This window comes from Echiichthys vipera (assembly GCF_963691815.1).
Source record: "Echiichthys vipera genome assembly, chromosome: 4".
NCBI lineage: Eukaryota > Metazoa > Chordata > Actinopteri > Perciformes > Trachinidae > Echiichthys > Echiichthys vipera.
The window spans coordinates 35,485,921-35,508,420 of record NC_139829.1 but is presented as its reverse complement, the minus strand read 5'-3'; the positions used below and the strand labels follow the sequence as shown (position 1 = coordinate 35,508,420).

Sequence of the window (22,500 nt, the reverse complement as noted above, 5' to 3'; positions counted from 1 at the left end):
GGCTCAGTGGACATTAACAGACTTTACACTGGGCTCAGTGGGACATTAACAGACTTTACACTGGGCTCAGTGGACATTAACAGACTTTACACTGGGCTCAGTGGGACATTAACAGACTTTACACTGGGCTCAGTGGGACATTAACAGGCTTTACACTGGGCTCAGTGGGACATTAACAGACTTTACACTGGGCTCAGTGGGACATTAACAGACTTTACACTGGGCTCAGTGGGACATTAACAGGCTTTACACTGGGCTCAGTGGGTCATTAACAGCTTTACACTGGGCTCAGTGGACATTAACAGGCTTTACACTGGGCTCAGTGGGACATTAACAGACTTTACACTGGGCTCAGTGGGACATTAACAGACTTTACACTGGGCTCAGTGGGACATTAACAGACTTTACACTGGGCTCAGTGGGACATTAACAGACTTTACACTGGGCTCAGTGGACATTAACAGGCTTTACACTGGGCTCAGTGGGACATTAACAGACTTTACACTGGGCTCAGTGGGACATTAACAGACTTTACACTGGGCTCAGTGGGACATTAACAGACTTTACACTGGGCTCAGTGGGACATTAACAGGCTTTACACTGGGCTCAGTGGGTCATTAACAGCTTTACACTGGGCTCAGTGGGACATTAACAGACTTTACACTGGGCTCAGTGGGACATTAACAGACTTTACACTGGGCTCAGTGGGACATTAACAGGCTTTACACTGGGCTCAGTGGGTCATTAACAGCTTTACACTGGGCTCAGTGGGACATTAACAGACTTTACACTGGGCTCAGTGGACATTAACAGACTTTACACTGGGCTCAGTGGGACATTAACAGACTTTACACTGGGCTCAGTGGACATTAACAGGCTTTACACTGGGCTCAGTGGGACATTAACAGACTTTACACTGGGCTCAGTGGGACATTAACAGACTTTACACTGGGCTCAGTGGGACATTAACAGACTTTACACTGGGCTCATTGGGACATTAACAGGCTTTACACTGGGCTCAGTGGACATTAACAGACTTTACACTGGGCTCAGTGGGACATTAACAGACTTTACACTGGGCTCAGTGGGACACTAACAGACTTTACACTGGGCTCAGTGGACATTAACAGACTTTACACTGGGCTCAGTGGGACATTAACAGACTTTACACTGGGCTCAGTGGACATTAACAGGCTTTACACTGGGCTCAGTGGACATTAACAGACTTTACACTGGGCTCAGTGGACATTAACAGACTTTACATTGGGCTCAGTGGACATTAACAGACTTTACACTGGGCTCAGTGGGACATTAACAGACTTTACACTGGGCTCAGTGGGACATTAACAGACTTTACACTGGGCTCAGTGGGACATTAACAGACTTTACACTGGGCTCAGTGGACATTAACAGACTTTACACTGGGCTCAGTGGACATTAACAGACTTTACACTGGGCTCAGTGGGACATTAACAGACTTTACACTGGGCTCAGTGGACATTAACAGGCTTTACACTGGGCTCAGTGGGACATTAACAGACTTTACACTGGGCTCAGTGGACATTAACAGGCTTTACACTGGGCTCAGTGGACATAAACAGGCTTTACACTGGGCTCAGTGGACATTAACAGGCTTTACACTGGGCTCAGTGGACATTAACAGGCTTTACACTGGGCTCAGTGGGACATTAACACGACTTTACACTGGGCTCAGTGGACATTAACAGACTTTACACTGGGCTCAGTGGACATTAACAGACTTTACACTGGGCTCAGTGGGACATTAACAGGCTTTACACTGGGCTCAGTGGGACATTAACACGACTTTACACTGGGCTCAGTGGACATTAACAGACTTTACACTGGGCTCAGTGGACATTAACAGACTTTACACTGGGCTCAGTGGACATTAACAGGCTTTACACTGGGCTCAGTGGGACATTAACAGACTTTACACTGGGCTCAGTGGGACATTAACAGACTTTACACTGGGCTCAGTGGACATTAACAGACTTTACACTGGGCTCAGTGGACATTAACAGACTTTACACTGGGCTCAGTGGGACATTAACAGACTTTACACTGGGCTCAGTGGGACATTAACAGACTTTACACTGGGCTCAGTGGGACATTAACAGGCTTTACACTGGGCTCAGTGGGACATTAACAGGCTTTACACTGGGCTCAGTGGACATTAACAGACTTTACACTGGGCTCAGTGGGACATTAACAGCTTTACACGGGGCTCTGTGGACATTAACAGACTTTACACTGGGCTCAGTGGGACATTAACAGCTTTACACGGGGCTCTGTGGACATTAACAGACTTTACACTGGGCTCAGTGGGACATTAACAGGCTTTACACTGGGCTCAGGGGACATTAACAGACTTTACACTGGGCTCAGTGGGACATTAACAGACTTTACACGGGGCTCTGTGTGCAGGTGGGTCCAGATCAGGTGTTCTCTCTTCTCTCATTGGTCGGTGAAGAACTCAGCCGGCGTCGTCAGTATCTCGACTTCTCATTGGTTCGTTACTTCCTGTTTATTTTCTCTGATCTGCCGACGACCAGGATCCTGATGGTGTGTCTGTGTGTGTGTGTGTGTGTGTGTGTGTGTGTGTGTGTGTGTGTGTGTGTGTGTGTGTGCGTCTCTGTGTGTGCGTCTCTGTGTGTGTGTGTGTCTCTGGTTGTCTGGTTGTGTGTGTGTCTCTGGTTGTCTGGTTGTGTGTGTGTCTCTGGTTGTCTGGTTGTGTGTGTGTCTCTGGTTGTGTGTGTGTGTGTGTGTGTGTGTGTGTGTGTGTGTGTGTGTGTGTGTGTGTCTGTGTGTGTGTGTGTAGGACCCCCCTCCCCCCCCTCTCTCCAGGACTCAGCTCTCTCCTCCTCCTGCTGGTTTTCTGCAGGAGGACCCAGTGATGGACCTCCTCAAGACCCTCAACAGGTCCACACACACACACACACACACACACACACACACACACACACACACACACACACACACAGAGACGCACACACAGAGACACACACACACACACACACACACACACACACACACACACACACATACAGAGAAACACACACACACACACACACACACACAGAGACGCACACACACACACACACAAACACACACATTTTTAATGTGAACTCTTCAGGTTCTGCAGGATCCAGGATGTCGGGTCAGAGCGAGAGGACGCAGGAACCACAGCTGCAGGTAAACAACAACAACAACATCAACAACAACCACAACAACAACAACCACAACAACATCAACAACAACAACATCAACCACATCAACAACCACAACAACAACATAAACAACAACAACATCAACAACAACATCAACCACATCAACAACCACAACAACAACATAAACAACAACAACATCAACAACAACATCAACCACATCAACAACCACAACAACAACATAAACAACAACATCAACAACAACAACATCAACCACATCAACAACCACAACAACAACATAAACAACAACAACATCAACAACAACATCAACCACATCAACAACAACAACAACAACATAAACAACAACAACATCAACCACATCAACAACAACAACAACAACATAAACAACAACCACAACAACAACATCAACAACAACAACAACAACAACAACATCAACCACATCAACAACAACATCAACAACATCAACAACAACAACATCAACAACATTAACAACAACAACAACAACAACAACAACCACGGGTCCGTTTCACAAAGCAGGTTCAACAAACTCTGAGTCTAACCCTGAACTCTGAGTTGATCTACTCTGAGATAGGAAACTCTGAGTCTAACCCTGAACTCTGAGTTGATCTACTCTGAGATAGGAAACTCTGAGTTTAACCCTGAACTCTGAGTTGATCTACTCTGAGATAGGAAACTCTGAGTCTAACCCTGAACTCTGAGTTGATCTACTCTGAGATAGGAAACTCTGAGTTTAACCCTGAACTCTGAGTTGATCTACTCTGAGATAGGAAACTCTGAGTCTAACCCTGAACTCTGAGTTGATCTACTCTGAGATAGGAAACTCTGAGTTTAACCCTGAACTCTGAGTTGATCTACTCTGAGATAGGAAACTCTGAGTTTAACCCTGAACTCTGAGTTGATCTACTCTGAGATAGGAAACTCTGAGTTTAACCCTGAACTCTGAGTTGATCTACTCTGAGATAGGAAACTCTGAGTTTAACCCTGAACTCTGAGTTGATCTACTCTGAGATAGGAAACTCTGAGTCTAACCCTGAACTCTGAGTTGATCTACTCTGAGATAGGAAACTCTGAGTTTAACCCTGAACTCTGAGTTGATCTACTCTGAGATAGGAAACTCTGAGTTTAACCCTGAACTCTGAGTTGATCTACTCTGAGATAGGAAACTCTGAGTTTAACCCTGAACTCTGAGTTGATCTACTCTGAGATAGGAAACTCTGAGTTTAACCCTGAACTCTGAGTTGATCTACTCTGAGATAGGAAACTCTGAGTTTTCGGTTCCAGAACAGCAGATTTGCGTTAGGTTGATCAGCTCAGAGTAGTTTGACCTGGAGTTAAGCGCGTGCACCACAAGTAAAAAAAGACAGCATCAATGGAGCCCTGATTCGACGAGTCACCATGGCAACGGGGAAGCGAAGGGCTACGCTACAACTGGAAATGGAAATATTAATGCGCTCATACGGAGAGTTTGAGCAGGTTTACACCGCTGCAGCAGCAAAAGAGAGGGAGACGGTGCTGGAGGACATTGCGGCTCGGGTCAGTGCGTAAGTTTAAATGTAGTCCTGTTGCAATCACAGTAATATCACCATGGCAACGCTCAGTGCATAAGTTTAAATGTAGTCCTGTTGTAATCACAGTAATATCACCATGGCAACGCTCAGTGCGTAAGTTTAAATGTAGTCCTGTTGCAATCACAGTAATATCACCATGGCAACGCTCAGTGCGTAAGTTTAAATGTAGTCCTGTTGCAATCACAGTAATATCACCATGGCAACGCTCAGTGCGTAAGTTTAAATGTAGTCCTGTTGTAATCACAGTAAGATCACCATGGCAACGCTCAGTGCGTAAGTTTAAATGTAGTCCTGTTGTAATCACAGTAAGATCACCATGGCAACGCTCAGTGCGTAAGTTTAAATGTAGTCCTGTTGTAATCACAGTAAGATCACCATGGCAACGCTCAGTGCGTAAGTTTAAATGTAGTCCTGTTGCAATCACAGTAATATCACCATGGCAACGCTCAGTGCATAAGTTTAAATGTAGTCCTGTTGTAATCACAGTAAGATCACCATGGCAACGCTCAGTGCGTAAGTTTAAATGTAGTCCTGTTGTAATCACAGTAATATCACCATGGCAACGCTCAGTGCGTAAGTTTAAATGTAGTCCAGTTGTAATCACAGTAAGATCACCATGGCAACGCTCAGTGCGTAAGTTTAAATGTAGTCCAGTTGTAATCACAGTAAGATCACCATGGCAACGCTCAGTGCGTAAGTTTAAATGTAGTCCTGTTGTAATCACAGTAAGATCACCATGGCAACGCTCAGTGCGTAAGTTTAAATGTAGTCCAGTTGTAATCACAGTAATATCACCATGGCAACGCTCAGTGCGTAAGTTTAAATGTAGTCCTGTTGTAATCACAGTAAGATCACCATGGCAACGCTCAGTGCGTAAGTTTAAATGTAGTCCTGTTGTAATCACAGTAAGATCACCATGGCAACGCTCAGTGCGTAAGTTTAAATGTAGTCCTGTTGTAATCACAGTAAGATCACCATGGCAACGCTCAGTGCGTAAGTTTAAATGTAGTCCTGTTGTAATCACAGTAAGATCACCATGGCAACGCTCAGTGCGTAAGTTTAAATGTAGTCCTGTTGTAATCACAGTAAGATCACCATGGCAACGCTCAGTGCGTAAGTTTAAATGTAGTCCAGTTGTAATCACAGTAATATCACCATGGCAACGCTCAGTGCGTAAGTTTAAATGTAGTCCTGTTGTAATCACAGTAATATCACCATGGCAACGCTCAGTGCGTAAGTTTAAATGTAGTCCTGTTGTAATCACAGTAAGATCACCATGGCAACGCTCAGTGCGTAAGTTTAAATGTAGTCCTGTTGTAATCACAGTAAGATCACCATGGCAACGCTCAGTGCATAAGTTTAAATGTAGTCCTGTTGTAATCACAGTAATATCACCATGGCAACGCTCAGTGCGTAAGTTTAAATGTAGTCCAGTTGTAATCACAGTAATATCACCATGGCAACGCTCAGTGCGTAAGTTTAAATGTAGTCCTGTTGTAATCACAGTAAGATCACCATGGCAACGCTCAGTGCGTAAGTTTAAATGTAGTCCTGTTGTAATCACAGTAAGATCACCATGGCAACGCTCAGTGCGTAAGTTTAAATGTAGTCCTGTTGTAATCACAGTAAGGTCACCATGGCAACGCTCAGTGCGTAAGTTTAAATGTAGTCCAGTTGCAATCACAGTAAGATCACCATGGCAACGCTCAGTGCATAAGTTTAAATGTAGTCCAGTTGCAATCACAGTAATATCACCATGGCAACGCTCAGTGCATAAGTTTAAATGTAGTCCAGTTGCAATCACAGTAATATCACCATGGCAACGCTCAGTGCATAAGTTTAAATGTAGTCCTGTTGTAATCACAGTAAGATCACCATGGCAACGCTCAGTGCGTAAGTTTAAATGTAGTCCTGTTGTAATCACAGTAAGATCACCATGGCAACGCTCAGTGCGTAAGTTTAAATGTAGTCCAGTTGCAATCACAGTAATATCACCATGGCAACGCTCAGTGCGTAAGTTTAAATGTAGTCCTGTTGTAATCACAGTAATATCACCATGGCAACGCTCAGTGCGTAAGTTTAAATGTAGTCCTGTTGTAATCACAGTAAGATCACCATGGCAACGCTCAGTGCGTAAGTTTAAATGTAGTCCAGTTGCAATCACAGTAATATCACCATGGCAACGCTCAGTGCGTAAGTTTAAATGTAGTCCAGTTGCAATCACAGTAATATCACCATGGCAACGCTCAGTGCATAAGTTTAAATGTAGTCCTGTTGTAATCACAGTAAGATCACCATGGCAACGCTCAGTGCATAAGTTTAAATGTAGTCCTGTTGTAATCACAGTAAGATCACCATGGCAACGCTCAGTGCGTAAGTTTAAATGTAGTCCTGTTGTAATCACAGTAAGATCACCATGGCAACGCTCAGTGCGTAAGTTTAAATGTAGTCCAGTTGCAATCACAGTAATATCACCATGGCAACGCTCAGTGCGTAAGTTTAAATGTAGTCCTGTTGTAATCACAGTAATATCACCATGGCAACGCTCAGTGCGTAAGTTTAAATGTAGTCCTGTTGTAATCACAGTAAGATCACCATGGCAACGCTCAGTGCGTAAGTTTAAATGTAGTCCAGTTGCAATCACAGTAATATCACCATGGCAACGCTCAGTGCGTAAGTTTAAATGTAGTCCAGTTGCAATCACAGTAATATCACCATGGCAACGCTCAGTGCATAAGTTTAAATGTAGTCCTGTTGTAATCACAGTAAGATCACCATGGCAACGCTCAGTGCATAAGTTTAAATGTAGTCCTGTTGTAATCACAGTAAGATCACCATGGCAACGCTCAGTGCATAAGTTTAAATGTAGTCCTGTTGTAACATATCAATGTTGTATAAAAAACTCCCATTTGCAAAAAAAACGCAGCGCAACACACAACATCTGCTGTGATATGAAAGCATTACTGGTTGTTAATGTTGGAAATGTAAGGAGGGATGAGATGGACTGTGACATGAAACGGTGTTGTGCCGTATTCAGCCCCCTCGCATTATAGGTGATATTCTGGATCAGAAGGCTATACAGTATAGGAGTAGTTTATATACCGGTAACCCAACTAAAAGCACACACTTTTGAACCTATGAATTGCAAGAAAAGCTGGAATTATATTTAGAAACGCTGAGTCAAATACATTCAACTTGCTCAAAAGATCCATTTCATTCATGTTGTAATTATGGCAGCAGCATATTAAGGACGTCTATGCGCGGTCTGATCATCATCTCCCGACCAATATTTAATTCTCTGTGCGAAATGCGTCACCTTCATTCACGGGATCGTTATCAAAATGACACGCCATGGTAGTGTAAATATTCACCACCTAATATAACTTTTAATGTAGGCCTACATATCTGCTGTGACATGAAACGGTACCGCTCAAACAGAGAATTGCCTGGTAATGCAAGAACATCTATAATCAATAGTTTGATAATCATCTCCCGACGAATATATAATTATCTGCGCAGTAATGCTGCAGCTTCATCCACGGGATCATTATCAGAAGGACATGCCATGGTAGTGAAATAGTCACCACCTAATATAACTTCTAATGACTGATGTTTGCAGTGATTTTCTGAAGAAACAGACGGAACTCTAGCAGAACTGTACTTCGCCAAAACTCGCCCGCTGACTGAATGAATGAGGAAATGAAACACCGTGTGTGGCTGAAAGAGGGCGGAGACAGAGAGAAACTCAAGGTTTTCTGAGAAAAACCTGGACCAGGTTAGTTTCAGAGAGCATGTTACCATGGTAACTGACCGAGAGTTTAAGTTACCTCCCTTTGTGAAACAGGCTAGAGTTACCCCTCTGTCTCTGGTTTGAGTTAGCTCTCTCTGTGAAACAGGCTAGAGTTACCCCTCTGTCTCTGGTTTGAGTTAGCTCTCTCTGTGAAACAGGCTAGAGTTACCCCTCTGTCTCTGGTTTGAGTTAGCTCTCTCTGTGAAACAGGCTAGAGTTACCCCTCTGTCTCTGGTTTGAGTTAGCTCTCTTTGTGAAACAGGCTAGAGTTACCCCTCTGTCTCTGGTTTGAGTTAGCTCTCTCTGTGAAACAGGCTAGAGTTACCCCTCTGTCTCTGGTTTGAGTTAGCTCTCTTTGTGAAACAGGCTAGAGTTACCCCTCTGTCTCTGGTTTGAGTTAGCTCTCTTTGTGAAACAGGCTAGAGTTACCCCTCTGTCTCTGGTTTGAGTTAGCTCTCTCTGTGAAACAGGCTAGAGTTACCCCTCTGTCTCTGGTTTGAGTTAGCTCTCTCTGTGAAACAGGCTAGAGTTACCCCTCTGTCTCTGGTTTGAGTTAGCTCTCTCTGTGAAACAGGCTAGAGTTACCCCTCTGTCTCTGGTTTGAGTTAGCTCTCTCTGTGAAACAGGCTAGAGTTACCCCTCTGTCTCTGGTTTGAGTTAGCTCTCTCTGTGAAACAGGCTAGAGTTACCCCTCTGTCTCTGGTTTGAGTTAGCTCTCTCTGTGAAACAGGCTAGAGTTACCCCTCTGTCTCTGGTTTGAGTTACCTCTCTCTGTGAAACAGAAAACTCAGAGTTTCCCTCATTTCAGGGTTAACAGACTCAGAGTTTTCACTAAACCTGCTTTGTGAAACAGGCCCCAACATCAACAACAACCACAACATCAACAACATCAACAACATCAACCACATCAACACACAACAACATGCTGTCACTTCCTGTCCCAACACTTTGGGTCTCTCCAGGTCCAGGTCCAGGTCCAGGTCCTGGTCCGGTCCAGAGACCAGGCTGCAGGTCCACCAGGACGGACAGAAGAGTCCAGCTGTTCGGATCAGAACCAGAACAGACGCAGTGAGTCTCTTTGATGTCTGATCGTCTCTTTGATGTCTGATGGTCTCTTTGATGTCTGATCGTCTCTTTGATGTCTGATGGTCTCTTTGATGTCTGATCGTCTCTTTGATGTCTGATCGTCTCTTTGATGTCTGATCATCTCTTTGATGTCTGATCGTCTCTTTGATGTCTGATCGTCGTCTCTTTGATGTCTGATCGTCTCTTTGATGTTTGATCGTCTCTTTGATGTCTGATCGTCTCTTTGATGTCTGATCGTCTCTTTGATGTCTGATCGTCGTCTCTTTGATGTCTGATCGTCTCTTTGATGTCTGATCGTCTCTTTGATGTTTGATCGTCTCTTTGATGTCTGATCGTCTCTTTGATGTCTGATCGTCTCTTTGATGTCTGATCGTCTCTTTGATGTCTGATCGTCTCTTTGATGTCTGATCGTCTCTTTGATGTCTGATCGTCTCTTTGATGTCTGATCGTCTCTTTGATGTCTGATCGTCTCTTTGATGTCTGATCGTCATCTCTTTGATGTCTGATCGTCTCTTTGATGTCTGATCGTCTCTTTGATGTCTGATTGTCTCTTTGATGTCTGATCGTCGTCTCTTTGATGTCTGATCGTCGTCTCTTTGATGTCTGATCGTCTCTTTGATGTCTGATCGTCTCTTTGATGTCTGATCGTCTCTTTGATGTCTGATCGTCGTCTCTTTGATATCTGATCGTCGTCTCTTTGATGTCTGATCGTCGTCTCTTTGATGTCTGATCGTCGTCTCTTTGATGTCTGATCGTCGTCTCTTTGATGTCTGATTGTCTCTTTGATGTCTGATCGTTTCTTTGATGTCTGATCGTCTCTTTGATGTCTGATCGTCGTCTCTTTGATATCTGATCGTCGTCTCTTTGATGTCTGATGGTCGTCTCTTTGATGTCTGATCGTCTCTTTGATGTCTGATCGTCGTCTCTTTGATGTCTGATTGTCTCTTTGATGTCTGATCGTCTCTTTGATGTCTGATTGTCTCTTTGATGTCTGATCGTTTCTTTGATATCTGATCGTCTCTTTGATGTCTGATCGTCGTCTCTTTGATGTCTGATCGTCGTCTCTTTGATGTCTGATCGTCGTCTCTTTGATGTCTGATCGTCTCTTTGATGTCTGATCGTCTCTTTGATGTCTGATCGTTTCTTTGATGTCTGATCGTCATCTCTTTGATATCTGATCGTCTCTTTGATGTCTGATCGTCGTCTCTTTGATGTCTGATCGTTTCTTTGATGTCTGATCGTCATCTCTTTGATATCTGATCGTCTCTTTGATGTCTGATCGTCATCTCTTTGATATCTGATCGTCTCTTTGATGTCTGGTCGTCGTCTCTTTGATATCTGATCGTCTCTTTGATGTCTGATCGTCGTCTCTTTGATGTCTGATCGTCTCTTTAATGTCTGATCGTCGTCTCTTTGATGTCTGATCGTCTCTTTGATGTCTGATCGTCGTCTCTTTGATGTCTGATCGTCGTCTCTTTGATGTCTGATCGTCGTCTCTTTGATGTCTGATCGTCGTCTCTTTGATGTCTGATCGTCGTCTCTTTGATGTCTGATCGTCGTCTCTTTGATGTCTGATCGTCGTCTCTTTGATGTCTGATCGTCTCTTTGATGTCTGATCGTCGTCTCTTTGATGTCTGATCGTCGTCTCTTTGATGTCTGATCGTCGTCTCTTTGATGTCTGATCGTCGTCTCTTTGATGTCTGATCGTCGTCTCTTTGATGTCTGATCGTCTCTTTGATGTCTGATCGTCGTCTCTTTGATGTCTGATCGTCGTCTCTTTGATGTCTGATGGTCGTCTCTTTGATGTCTGATGGTCGTCTCTTTGATGTTTCAGCTCCTTCAGCTCCAGAGTGAACTCTCTGTTGTGGAGAGCCAATGAGGTGCTCCTGACGGTTGCCGAGGTAACAGAGACACGCCCTTGTTCGCTGATTGGTTGATTTGACTTTAGGCGACTCTACGGATGACGTACGCATCCGTGAGCTTTAGGATACGACAGAAACACGGAGGAAATGGAGAGGACGCACAGACTGTGGCGTCTCAGCCAATCAGAGGGGAGGAGGCGGCGTGAGTGTGAACAGTGTTTAAAAAGGCGCGTTAGCATCGTCATGGCGTGGAGGACGCAGCGTCTCCGTCAGCTCCGCTCTCTAACTGGATCAGACTTTGACTCCGCCTCTTTTCCTCTGACCATAAAAGGGCATGTATGTGACGCTGGGGGGAGGGGCGTACGTCCATCTGGCATTTACCTCTGAGGAGAAGTGAGGGCCAGAGGCCAGCTGTCACTCAAGAGGCCACGCCCCTAATTATTCATAAACTTCAACCTCTGTCTGTCTCTCACCTGTCTGTCTCTCACCTGTCTTTCTCTCACCTGTCTGTCTCTCACCTGTCTGTCTCTCACCTGTCTCTCTCTCACCTGTCTCCCTCTCACCTGTCTGTCTCTCACCTGTCTCTCTCTCACCTGTCTGTCTCTCACCTGTCTGTCTCTCACCTGTCTGTCTCTCACCTGTCTGTCTCTCACCTGTCTCTCTCTCACCTGTCTGTCTCTCACCTGTCTGTCTCTCTCTCACCTGTCTGTCTCTCACCTGTCTGTCTCTCACCTGTCTCTCTCTCATCTGTCTGTCTGTCTCTCACCTGTCTGTCTCTCACCTGTCTCTCTCTCACCTGTCTCTCTCTCACCTGTCTCTCTCTCACCTGTCTGTCTGTCTCTCACCTGTCTCTCTCTCACCTGTCTCCCTCTCACCTGTCTGTCTCTCACCTGTCTCTCTCTCACCTGTCTGTCTCTCACCTGTCTCTCTCTCACCTGTCTCTCTCTCACATGTCTGTCTGTCTCTCACCTGTCTCTCTCTCTCACCTGTCTGTCTCTCACCTGTCTGTCTCTCTCACCTGTCTCTCTCTCACCTGTCTCTCTCTCTCACCTGTCTGTCTCTCACCTGTCTGTCTGTCTCTCACCTGTCTCTCTCTCTCACCTGTCTGTCTCTCACCTGTCTGTCTGTCTCTCACCTGTCTCTCTCTCACCTGTCTGTCTCTCACCTGTCTGTCTCTCACCTGTCTCCCTCTCACCTGTCTGTCTCTCACCTGTCTCTCTCTCACCTGTCTGTCTCTCACCTGTCTCTCTCTCACCTGTCTCCCTCTCACCTGTCTGTCTCTCACCTGTCTCTCTCTCACCTGTCTGTCTCTCACCTGTCTCTCTCTCACCTGTCTCTCTCTCACATGTCTGTCTGTCTCTCACCTGTCTCTCTCTCTCACCTGTCTGTCTCTCACCTGTCTGTCTCTCTCACCTGTCTCTCTCTCACCTGTCTCTCTCTCACCTGTCTGTCTGTCTCTCACCTGTCTCTCTCTCTCACCTGTCTGTCTCTCACCTGTCTGTCTGTCTCTCACCTGTCTCTCTCTCTCACCTGTCTGTCTCTCACCTGTCTGTCTCTCTCTCACCTGTCTCTCTCTCACCTGTCTGTCTCTCACCTGTCTGTCTCTCACCTGTCTCCCTCTCACCTGTCTGTCTCTCACCTGTCTGTCTCTCACCTGTCTGTCTGTCAGGAGTTGTACCGGAGTGAGCGTTGTGGTCTGAGCCGGTTCTTCCTGGTTCCTGAGAGTTTGGACCAATGGACAGCGAGCATGCAGCAAAGGCTGCTGGGATACCAGGAAGAGAGCAGGAGGCTACTGAGCACGAGCAGAGAGGGTACACACACACACACACACACACACACACACACACACACACACACACACTCACACACACTCACACACACACACACACACACAGACACACACACAGAAACACACACACACACACACACACACACAGAAACACACACACACACACACACACGCACAAACATACACACACACACACACACACACATACACACAGACACACTCACACACACACACAGACAGACAGACACACACACACACGCACACAGACACACATACACAGAAACACACACACACACACACACACACAGAAACACACACACACACACACACACATACACAGACACACACGCACACACACACACAGAAACACACACACAGACACACACAGAAACACACACACACAGAAACACACAGACACACACACACACACACACACAAACACACACACACACACGCAGACACACAGAAACACACACACACACACACACACAAACAAAGAAACACACACACACACACACACGCACGCAGACACACAGACACACAAACACACACACACACAGACACACACACACACACACACACACACACACGCAGACACACAGAAACACACACACACACACACACACAAACAAAGAAACACACACACACACACACACACGCACGCAGACACACACACACAGAAACACACACACACACACACACAGAGACACACACACACACACACACAGACACAGACACACTCACACACACACACACACAGAGACACACACACACACACACACACCGTGGCGGTCTGTTTGGGCGCCATGACCTCACGGAGCCACTTCCTGTGTGTGTGTCAGACTTCCTGTCCCAGGTGTCTCTGCTGCAGCAGCTGCTGCGTCCGTTACCTGTCACTCTGATCCGTAACCACGAGCAACAGCAGGGGGCGGGGCTTAGAGAGGAGGTGGGCGGAGTCAGACTCAAGCTGGAGAAGGTGCTGGAAGAGAGCGAGGACAAGAAGGTACCTGTCTGTCCTCACCTGTCTGTCTGTCACCTGTCTGTCTGTCACCTGTCTGTCTGTCACCTGTCTGTCCCTCACCTGTCTGTCTCTCACCTGTCTGTCTCTCACCTGTCTGTCCCTCACCTGTCTGTCTGTCACCTGTCTGTCCCTCACCTGTCTGTCTGTCACCTGTCTGTCCCTCACCTGTCTGTCTCTCACCTGTCTGTCTCTCACCTGTCTGTCCCTCACCTGTCTGTCTGTCACCTGTCTGTCCCTCACCTGTCTGTCTGTCACCTGTCTGTCTCTCACCTGTCTGTCCCTCACCTGTCTGTCTGTCCCCAGCGTGAGCACCTGTCTCACCTCACCTGTCTGTCTGTCCCCAGCGTGAGCACCTGTCTCACCTGTCTGTCTGTCCCTCACCTGTCTCACCTGTCTGTCTGTCCCCAGCGTGAGCACCTGTCTCACCTGTCTGTCTGTCCCCAGCGTGAGCACCTGTCTCACCTGTCTCACCTGTCTGTCTGTCCCCAGCGTGAGCACCTGTCTCACCTCCGGGCGTCCCTGAGCGTGCTGGAGCTCCAGACTCTGAGCAGCAGAGAGGAGCAGAGGCAGCAGCAGCTGAGCGACGCCGTCCGCACCGCGCACCTGGAGCTGCAGGTGGGAGGGAGGGGGGGGGGGGGGGGCTGCAGGGGGAGGGGCTGCAGGGGGGAGGGCTACAGGAGGGGGGGGGGGGGTACAGGGGGAGGGGCTGCAGGGGGGAGGGGTCACGGGAGGGAGGGGGGCTACAGGGGGAGGGGCTACAGGGGATGGGCTGCAGGAGGGAGGGGCTACAGGTGGGAGGGGGGGGGCTACGGGGGGAGGGGCTACAGGGGGAGGGGCTACAGAGGGGGAGGGGATACATGTGGGCGGGGTGTGGGTGGGCGGGGCTAAGAGCTGCACCTGACACACCTGAGCAGGGACTCACTGAGCGCCTGTGTGTGTGTGTGTGTGTGTGTGTGTGTGTGTGTGTGTGTGTGTGTGTGTGTGTGTGTGTGTGTGTGTGTGTGTGTGTGTGTGTGTGTGTGTGTGTGTGTGTGTGTGTGTGTGTGTGTGTGTGTGTGTGTATGTCTGTGTGTGTGTGTATGTCTGTGTGTGTGTGTGTGTCTTGCGTGTGTGTCTGTGTGTGTGTCTCTCTCTGTGTGTGTGTGTGTGTGTGTGTCCAGAGCTGTGTGACACTCAGGAGGGAGGAGTTTGTGACATCACTGGCGTCTCTGACAGAGCGTCTGCTCCGACAGCTGGAGCTGCTGACACCTGCAGGTAACTCACCTGCCCCCCCCTTCACCTGACCCCCCCACACCTGAACCCCTCACCTGACCCCCCCACACCTGACCCCCCCTCACCTGACCCCCCCCTTCACCTGACCCCCCCACCTAAACCCCCCCCTTCACCTGAACCCCCCCCCTCACCTGACACCCCCCCTTCACTTGACCCCCCCCCACACCTGAACCCCCCCCCCCCTGACTCCAGGTCAAACAGCTGTTTCCTGTTTGTGTTTCCATAGAAACAGAGGAAGCACTCCCTGCAGTCAGCACCGTTACCATGGAGACAGGGGCTGAAAGCAGGTAACACCTGACCTCTGACATCACTACTAGCTACTGTTAGCTCACTGCTAATGTTAGCTCACTGCTAATGTTAGCTACTGTTAGCTAGCTGACGTAGCAGCATCCTGTGGATGATGTCAGCTGATTGGTCCAGACTCCTGGCTTTAACAGCTAAAGTTACGTGTGTGTGTGTGTGTGTGTGTGTGTGTGTGTGTGTGTGTGTGTGTGTGTGTGTGTGTGTGTGTGTGTGTGTGTTCGTGTGTGTGTGTGTGTATGTATATATGTGTGTGTGTGTGTGTGTGTGTGTGTGTCTGTGTGTTCGTGTGTGTGTGTGTGTGTGTGTGTTCATGTGTGTGTGTGTGTGTGTGTGTGTGTGTTCATGTGTGTTCATGTGTGTGTGTGTGTGTGTGTGTGTGTGTGTGTGTGTGTGTGTGTGTGTGTGTGTGTGTGTGTGTGTCTGTGTGTTCGTGTGTGTGTGTGTGTGTGTGTGTGTGTGTCTGTGTTCGTGTGTGTGTGTGTGTGTGTGTGTTCATGTGTGTGTGTGTGTGTGTGTGTGTGTGTTCATGTGTGTTCATGTGTGTGTGTGTGTGTGTGTGTGTGTGTGTGTCTGTGTTCGTGTGTGTGTGTGTGTGTGTGTCTCCGCCCACCAACAGCGCTGCTGACCCGTTGACAACAGCATCGATCACCACGACCAGGTGCACTCTGGGACATTTGACCATCATCCAGCAGAGAGACGCTGCTGTGAAGGTACACACACACACACACACACACACACACACACACACCGACACACACACACACATATATACATACACACACACACAGAGACACACACACACAGAGACACACACACACACACACACCGACATACACACACACACACATATATACATACACACACACACAGACACACACACACAGAGACACACACACACACACACACACACACACATATATATACATACACACACACACACACACACACACAGACACACACAGAGACACACACACACACACACAGACACACACAGAGACACACACACACACACACACACACAGAGACACACACACACACACACACACACAGACACACACACACACACACACACCTTATGTTCTGTCATGATCTGAGACAACACGAATGTCCACGCTAACACACCTGTGTCTGTGCGTGTGTGTGTGTGTATGTATATATGTGTGTGTGTGTGTGTGTGTGTGTGTGTGTGTGTGGCAGAGGTTCCAGCAGCTGTGTGTGTCAGAGTTGTCGCGTTCAGAGGACGACAAACGAAGACAACTGAGGGAACTACAGAGATGGAACACACACTGGAGACAAGAGACACACACACTGACACACACACACTGACACACACACACACACTGACACACACACACACTGACACACACACACACACTGACACACACACACTGGAGACAAGAGACACACACACTGACACACACACACTGACACACACACACTGACACACACACACTGGAGACAAGAGACACACACACTGACACACACACCCTGACACACACACACACACACACTGGAGACAAGAGACACACACACACAGACACACACACACTGACACACTTGTTGTTTGTAAATAAACCACAGACCTTGAACGCAGCATCAGAGACTTTGTTTCAGTTCTTCCTGGTTTCCAACTGCACCTGAAGGCATCGTCACCCGGAGCAGCAGCTGTTTGGGTTTGGATGTTATTTTATTATTATTATTATTGTTATTATTATTATTATTAATAATTATTATTATCTAATGTTCCTGCAGCGTGCTGTGACTCTGTGTGACGCTTTAAATGACCCGACTCAGGTGTCGTCCATGACATCACTTCCTGTTCATCTTCTCTTTGCAGGCTAACGCTTGTTACTGCGGTGTCGTTAGCTTTAGCTCGTAGCCTCCTGATCTCTGGATCGGAGTCGCGTATTATTTGTGTTGTTATGCTAGCAGGAGTTAGCAAACGCAAGCAGGAGTTAGCAAATGTTAGCAGGAGTTAGCAAACGTTAGCAAGATTTAGCAAACGTTAGCAGGAGTTAGCAAACGTTAGCAGGAGTTAGCAAACGTTAGCAGGATTAAGCAACGTTAGCAGGAGTTAGCAAACGTTAGCAGGAGTTAGCAAACGTTAGCAGGAGTTAGCAAACGTTAGCAGGAGTTAGCAAACGTTAGCAAGATTTAGCAAACGTTAGCAGGAGTTAGCAAACGTTAGCAGGAGTTAGCAAACGTTAGCAGGAGTTGATGCAGTATCAGTGACGTGAGGGCTCTCGCTCCTCTCTCCTGCCCGTGTCGTTGTTTTCATGGTTTGTTTCACGCTAATGAAGGAAGCTAACTTTGCTACGTCACTTTGTTGTTACATGTCCTGTTGCTGCTCTCGCTCAGGCTGCCCTGACAGCACGCTAGCAGGAGCGCGTGCTAACAGCGCTAGCCTTTTATTGGCGGCTGACGCATCAGTGGAGGCGCTCCCGCTCATGCTAGCTTTGACCCCTGACAGGTTTCTGTTCAAAGAGAAGCCACGGTTGGTGACGTGCCCTCGCTCAGGCCGCCGTCAGCAGGACGCCAGCAGGAGCGCGTGCTAACGGCGATGCTAGCAGGAGCGCGTGCTAACGGCGCTGGCTGCCACATTAGTGAAGGGGCGTGTCCCCCCCCTCTGAGGAGTACCTGAGGGAGCTGCATCCTGGAGGGACCCTCAGCCCCCCCCCTCACAGCAGAGGGCCGGACTCTGGCTGTGATGCAGCAAATTTGGCCTCGACCACAAACCGACGGTTGAGCCGACAGTCGCTGCCCTCAGAGTCTCCCCTGACGAGGCCCTGAGGCCAGGTGCCCTGAGGCCAGGGTTCAGGGCCCCCCCTGGCCTCAGGGCCTCGTCTGACCGGCCTACGAGCTGCGTCTTTACTGGGAGATCAGAATCAGGTCCTGGACCTCCTCTCCCGTCTCCATCCAGAGGGGGGGCACAACATTTGGGCTCTCCTGGGCAGAGCAGAGCTGGACCTCTTTGCCCCAGAGGAGTCCGCCCTCTGTGGAGAGGACCAGCCCTCAGGGTCAGGAGGCTCTGGTCCTGGACCAGCCCTCAGGGTCAGGAGGCTCTGGTCCTGGACCAGCCCTCAGGGTCAGGACCCCCCCCCCCCCCCACAGGTGTGTGTGTGTGTGTGTGTGTGTGTGTGTGTGTGTGTGTGTGTGTGTGTGTCTGTGTCTGTGTCTGTGTGTGTGTGTGTGTGTGTGTGTGTGTGTGTGTGTGTGTGTGTGTGTGTGTGTGTCTCTGTGTGTCTCTGTGTGTGCGTGTGTGCGTGTGTGTGTGTGTGTGTGTCTCTGTGTGTGTGTGTGTGTGTGTGTGTGTGTGTGTGTGTGTGTGTCTGAAGAAACAAACACCAAAACATTTAAACTCAGTTTGTTTTTATTTGTTTTTAAACTGTGGAGAAAAAACACGATCGACCAATCAGCAGCCAGAAGTCTTTCAAAATAAAAGCCCCTCAGGAGGAAGAGGGTCAGATCTTTCAAAATAAAAGCCCCTCAGGATGAAGTGGGTCAGATCTTTCAAAATAAAAGCCCCTCAGGATGAAGAGGGTCAGATCTTTCAAAATAAAAGCCCCTCTCAGGATGAAGAGTGTCAGCTCTTTCAAAATAAAAGCCCCTCTCAGGATGAAGAGTGTCAGCTCTTTCAAAATAAAAGCCCCTCTCAGGATGAAGAGTCAGATCTTTCAAAATAAAAGCCTCTCTTAGGTTGAAGTGGGTCAGATTTTTCAAAATAAAAGCCCCTCTCAGGATGAAGCGTCCAGGGAGGAAATCTGATGCAGCGACTGAAGAAGCTGAGAGACGAGACGCAGACGCTCGGTTTCTGCCAGCAGCTGCCTGAGACGCACAACAGACACACAACAGACACACAACAGACACACAACAGACACACAACAGACGCACAACAGACACACAACCACAGACGCACAACCACAGACACAACAGACACACAACACAGACACACAACACAGACACACAACAGACACACAACCACAGACACACAACAGACACACAACAGACACACAACACAGACACACAACAGACACACAACAGACACACAACAGACACACAACCACAGACGCACAACCACAGACACAACAGACACACAACCACAGACACACAACACAGACACACAACACAGACACACAACAGACACACAACCACAGACACACAACAGACACAACAGACACACAACACAGACGCACAACAGACACAACAGACACACAACACAGACGCACAACAGACACACAACACAGACGCACAACAGACACACAACACAGACACAACAGACGCACAACACAGACACACAACAGACGCACAACAGACACACAACAGACGCACAACAGACACACAACAGACACACAACACAGACACACAACAGACACACAACAGACACACAACAGACGCACAACCACAGACACACAACAGACGCACAACAGACACACAACAGACGCACAACAGACACACAACAGACGCACATCAGACACACAACAGACACACAACACAGACACACAACAGACGCACAACACAGACACACAACAGACACACAACAGACACACAACACAGACACACAACAAGAGACACAACTCACACACAACAGACACACAACAGACGCACAACACAGACACACAACAGACACACAACATACACACAACACAGACACAGACGCACAACAGACACACAACACAGACACACAACCACAGAGACACAACAGACGCACAACAGACACACAACCACAGACACAACAGACACACAACACAGACACACAACAGACACACAACAGACGCACAACAGACACACAACACAGACACAGACGCACAACAGACACACAACACAGACACACAACAGGCGCACAACAGACACACAACAGACACACAACACAGACACACAACCACAGAGACACAACAGACGCACAACAGACGCACAACAGACACACAACAGACACACAAACACATTGATTATAAAAACAAACTTTATTTCAGATATGAAAAATGTTTTTTTAAACACACAGACACACACACACATAGTCACACACACACAGACACACACACACACACTGACCTGATGGAGGAGTGGGCGTGGCTTGTCGACTTGTTCAGGTACTCAGACGCCACCTGAGCGTTTTGTTTCATCGTCATGACGACGTCAGACTCTGCTGCTTTCAGACTGTTGTTCTCCGACCGCAGAGAGTCAAGCTCCACCTACACACACACACACACACACACACACACACACACACACACACACAGAGACACACACAGAGACACACACACACACACACACACACAGAGACACACACACACACACACACACACACACACACACACACACACAGAGAGACACACACACACACACAGACAGAGACACACACACACACACACACACACACACAACCAGAGACACACACACACACACACAGACACACACACACACACACACACACACAACCAGAGACACACACACACACACACACACACACACACACACACACACACACACACACACACACACACACAGAGACACAAACACGCACACACACACGCACACACACACACACAGACACACACACACACACACACACACACACACACACTGTTTAAAGACTTCTTCTGTTTCAGGTGCAGGAACAGAAAAGAAAAGTCTCACCTTCAGCCGGGACACACACGCCTCTGCTGTCAGGGCTCGCTTCTGTGAGACAGACAGGTGAGAGACAGACAGGTGAGAGAGAGACAGGTGAGAGACAGACAGGTGAGAGAGACAGGTGAGGGAGAGACAGGTGACAGAGACAGGTGAGGGAGAGAGAGACAGGTGAGAGAGAGACAGGTGAGAGAGAGACAGGTGAGAGACAGACAGGTGAGAGAGAGAGAGACAGGTGAGAGAGAGACAGGTGAGCGACAGACAGGTGAGAGAGAGACAGGTGAGAGACAGACAGGTGAGAGAGAGACAGGTGAGAGACAGACAGGTGAGAGACAGACAGGTGAGAGACAGACAGGTGAGAGAGAGACAGGTGAGAGAGAGAGAGACAGGTGAGAGAGAGACAGGTGAGCGACAGACAGGTGAGAGACAGACAGGTGAGAGACAGACAGGTGAGAGACAGACAGGTGAGAGAGACAGGTGAGGGAGAGACAGGTGAGAGAGACAGGTGAGGGAGAGAGAGACAGGTGAGAGAGAGACAGGTGAGAGAGAGACAGGTGAGAGACAGACAGGTGAGAGAGAGAGAGACAGGTGAGAGAGAGACAGGTGAGCGACAGACAGGTGAGAGAGAGACAGGTGAGAGACAGACAGGTGAGAGAGAGACAGGTGAGAGACAGACAGGTGAGAGACAGACAGGTGAGAGACAGACAGGTGAGAGAGAGAGAGACAGGTGAGAGAGAGACAGGTGAGCGACAGACAGGTGAGAGACAGACAGGTGAGAGACAGACAGGTGAGAGAGAGACAGGTGAGAGAGAGACAGGTGAGCGACAGACAGGACACTTTAGCACACGTTTATGCTCCTAGAGGACACTTTAACACACGTTTATGCTCCTAGAGGACACTTTAGCACACGTTTATGCTCCTAGAGTTCACTTTAACACACGTTTATGCTCCTAGAGG

General features: G+C 48.1%; 2 protein-coding genes across 2 annotated transcripts in view; one reads left to right on the top strand and one right to left on the bottom strand.

Moving 5' to 3' along the window:
* The window catches only part of ccdc180 (coiled-coil domain containing 180), a gene marked incomplete at both ends in the record, with an annotated part of 46,150 nt that extends 28,906 nt beyond the window's left edge, over nucleotides 1-17,244 (top strand). The window contains 10 exons of the mRNA XM_083912834.1: nucleotides 2,446-2,529; nucleotides 2,840-2,940; nucleotides 11,506-11,572; nucleotides 13,203-13,344; nucleotides 14,165-14,325; nucleotides 14,833-14,958; nucleotides 15,504-15,597; nucleotides 15,842-15,902; nucleotides 16,535-16,628; nucleotides 17,116-17,244. Of these exons, the coding sequence (XP_083768960.1) occupies nucleotides 2,446-2,529; nucleotides 2,840-2,940; nucleotides 11,506-11,572; nucleotides 13,203-13,344; nucleotides 14,165-14,325; nucleotides 14,833-14,958; nucleotides 15,504-15,597; nucleotides 15,842-15,902; nucleotides 16,535-16,628; nucleotides 17,116-17,244 (1,059 nt within the window). The remainder of the gene's footprint in view (nucleotides 1-2,445; nucleotides 2,530-2,839; nucleotides 2,941-11,505; nucleotides 11,573-13,202; nucleotides 13,345-14,164; nucleotides 14,326-14,832; nucleotides 14,959-15,503; nucleotides 15,598-15,841; nucleotides 15,903-16,534; nucleotides 16,629-17,115) is intronic.
* Nucleotides 17,245-19,276: 2,032 nt separating this feature from the next.
* The window catches only part of entr1 (endosome associated trafficking regulator 1), an 8,545-nt gene continuing 5,321 nt past the window's right edge, over nucleotides 19,277-22,500 (bottom strand). Inside the window, exons 7-9 of the mRNA XM_083913039.1 lie at nucleotides 21,553-21,594; nucleotides 20,968-21,107; nucleotides 19,277-19,743 (exon numbers count right to left, since the gene is read on the bottom strand). Coding sequence (XP_083769165.1) covers nucleotides 19,653-19,743; nucleotides 20,968-21,107; nucleotides 21,553-21,594 — 273 coding nt within the window. The 3' untranslated portion in view covers nucleotides 19,277-19,652. The remainder of the gene's footprint in view (nucleotides 19,744-20,967; nucleotides 21,108-21,552; nucleotides 21,595-22,500) is intronic.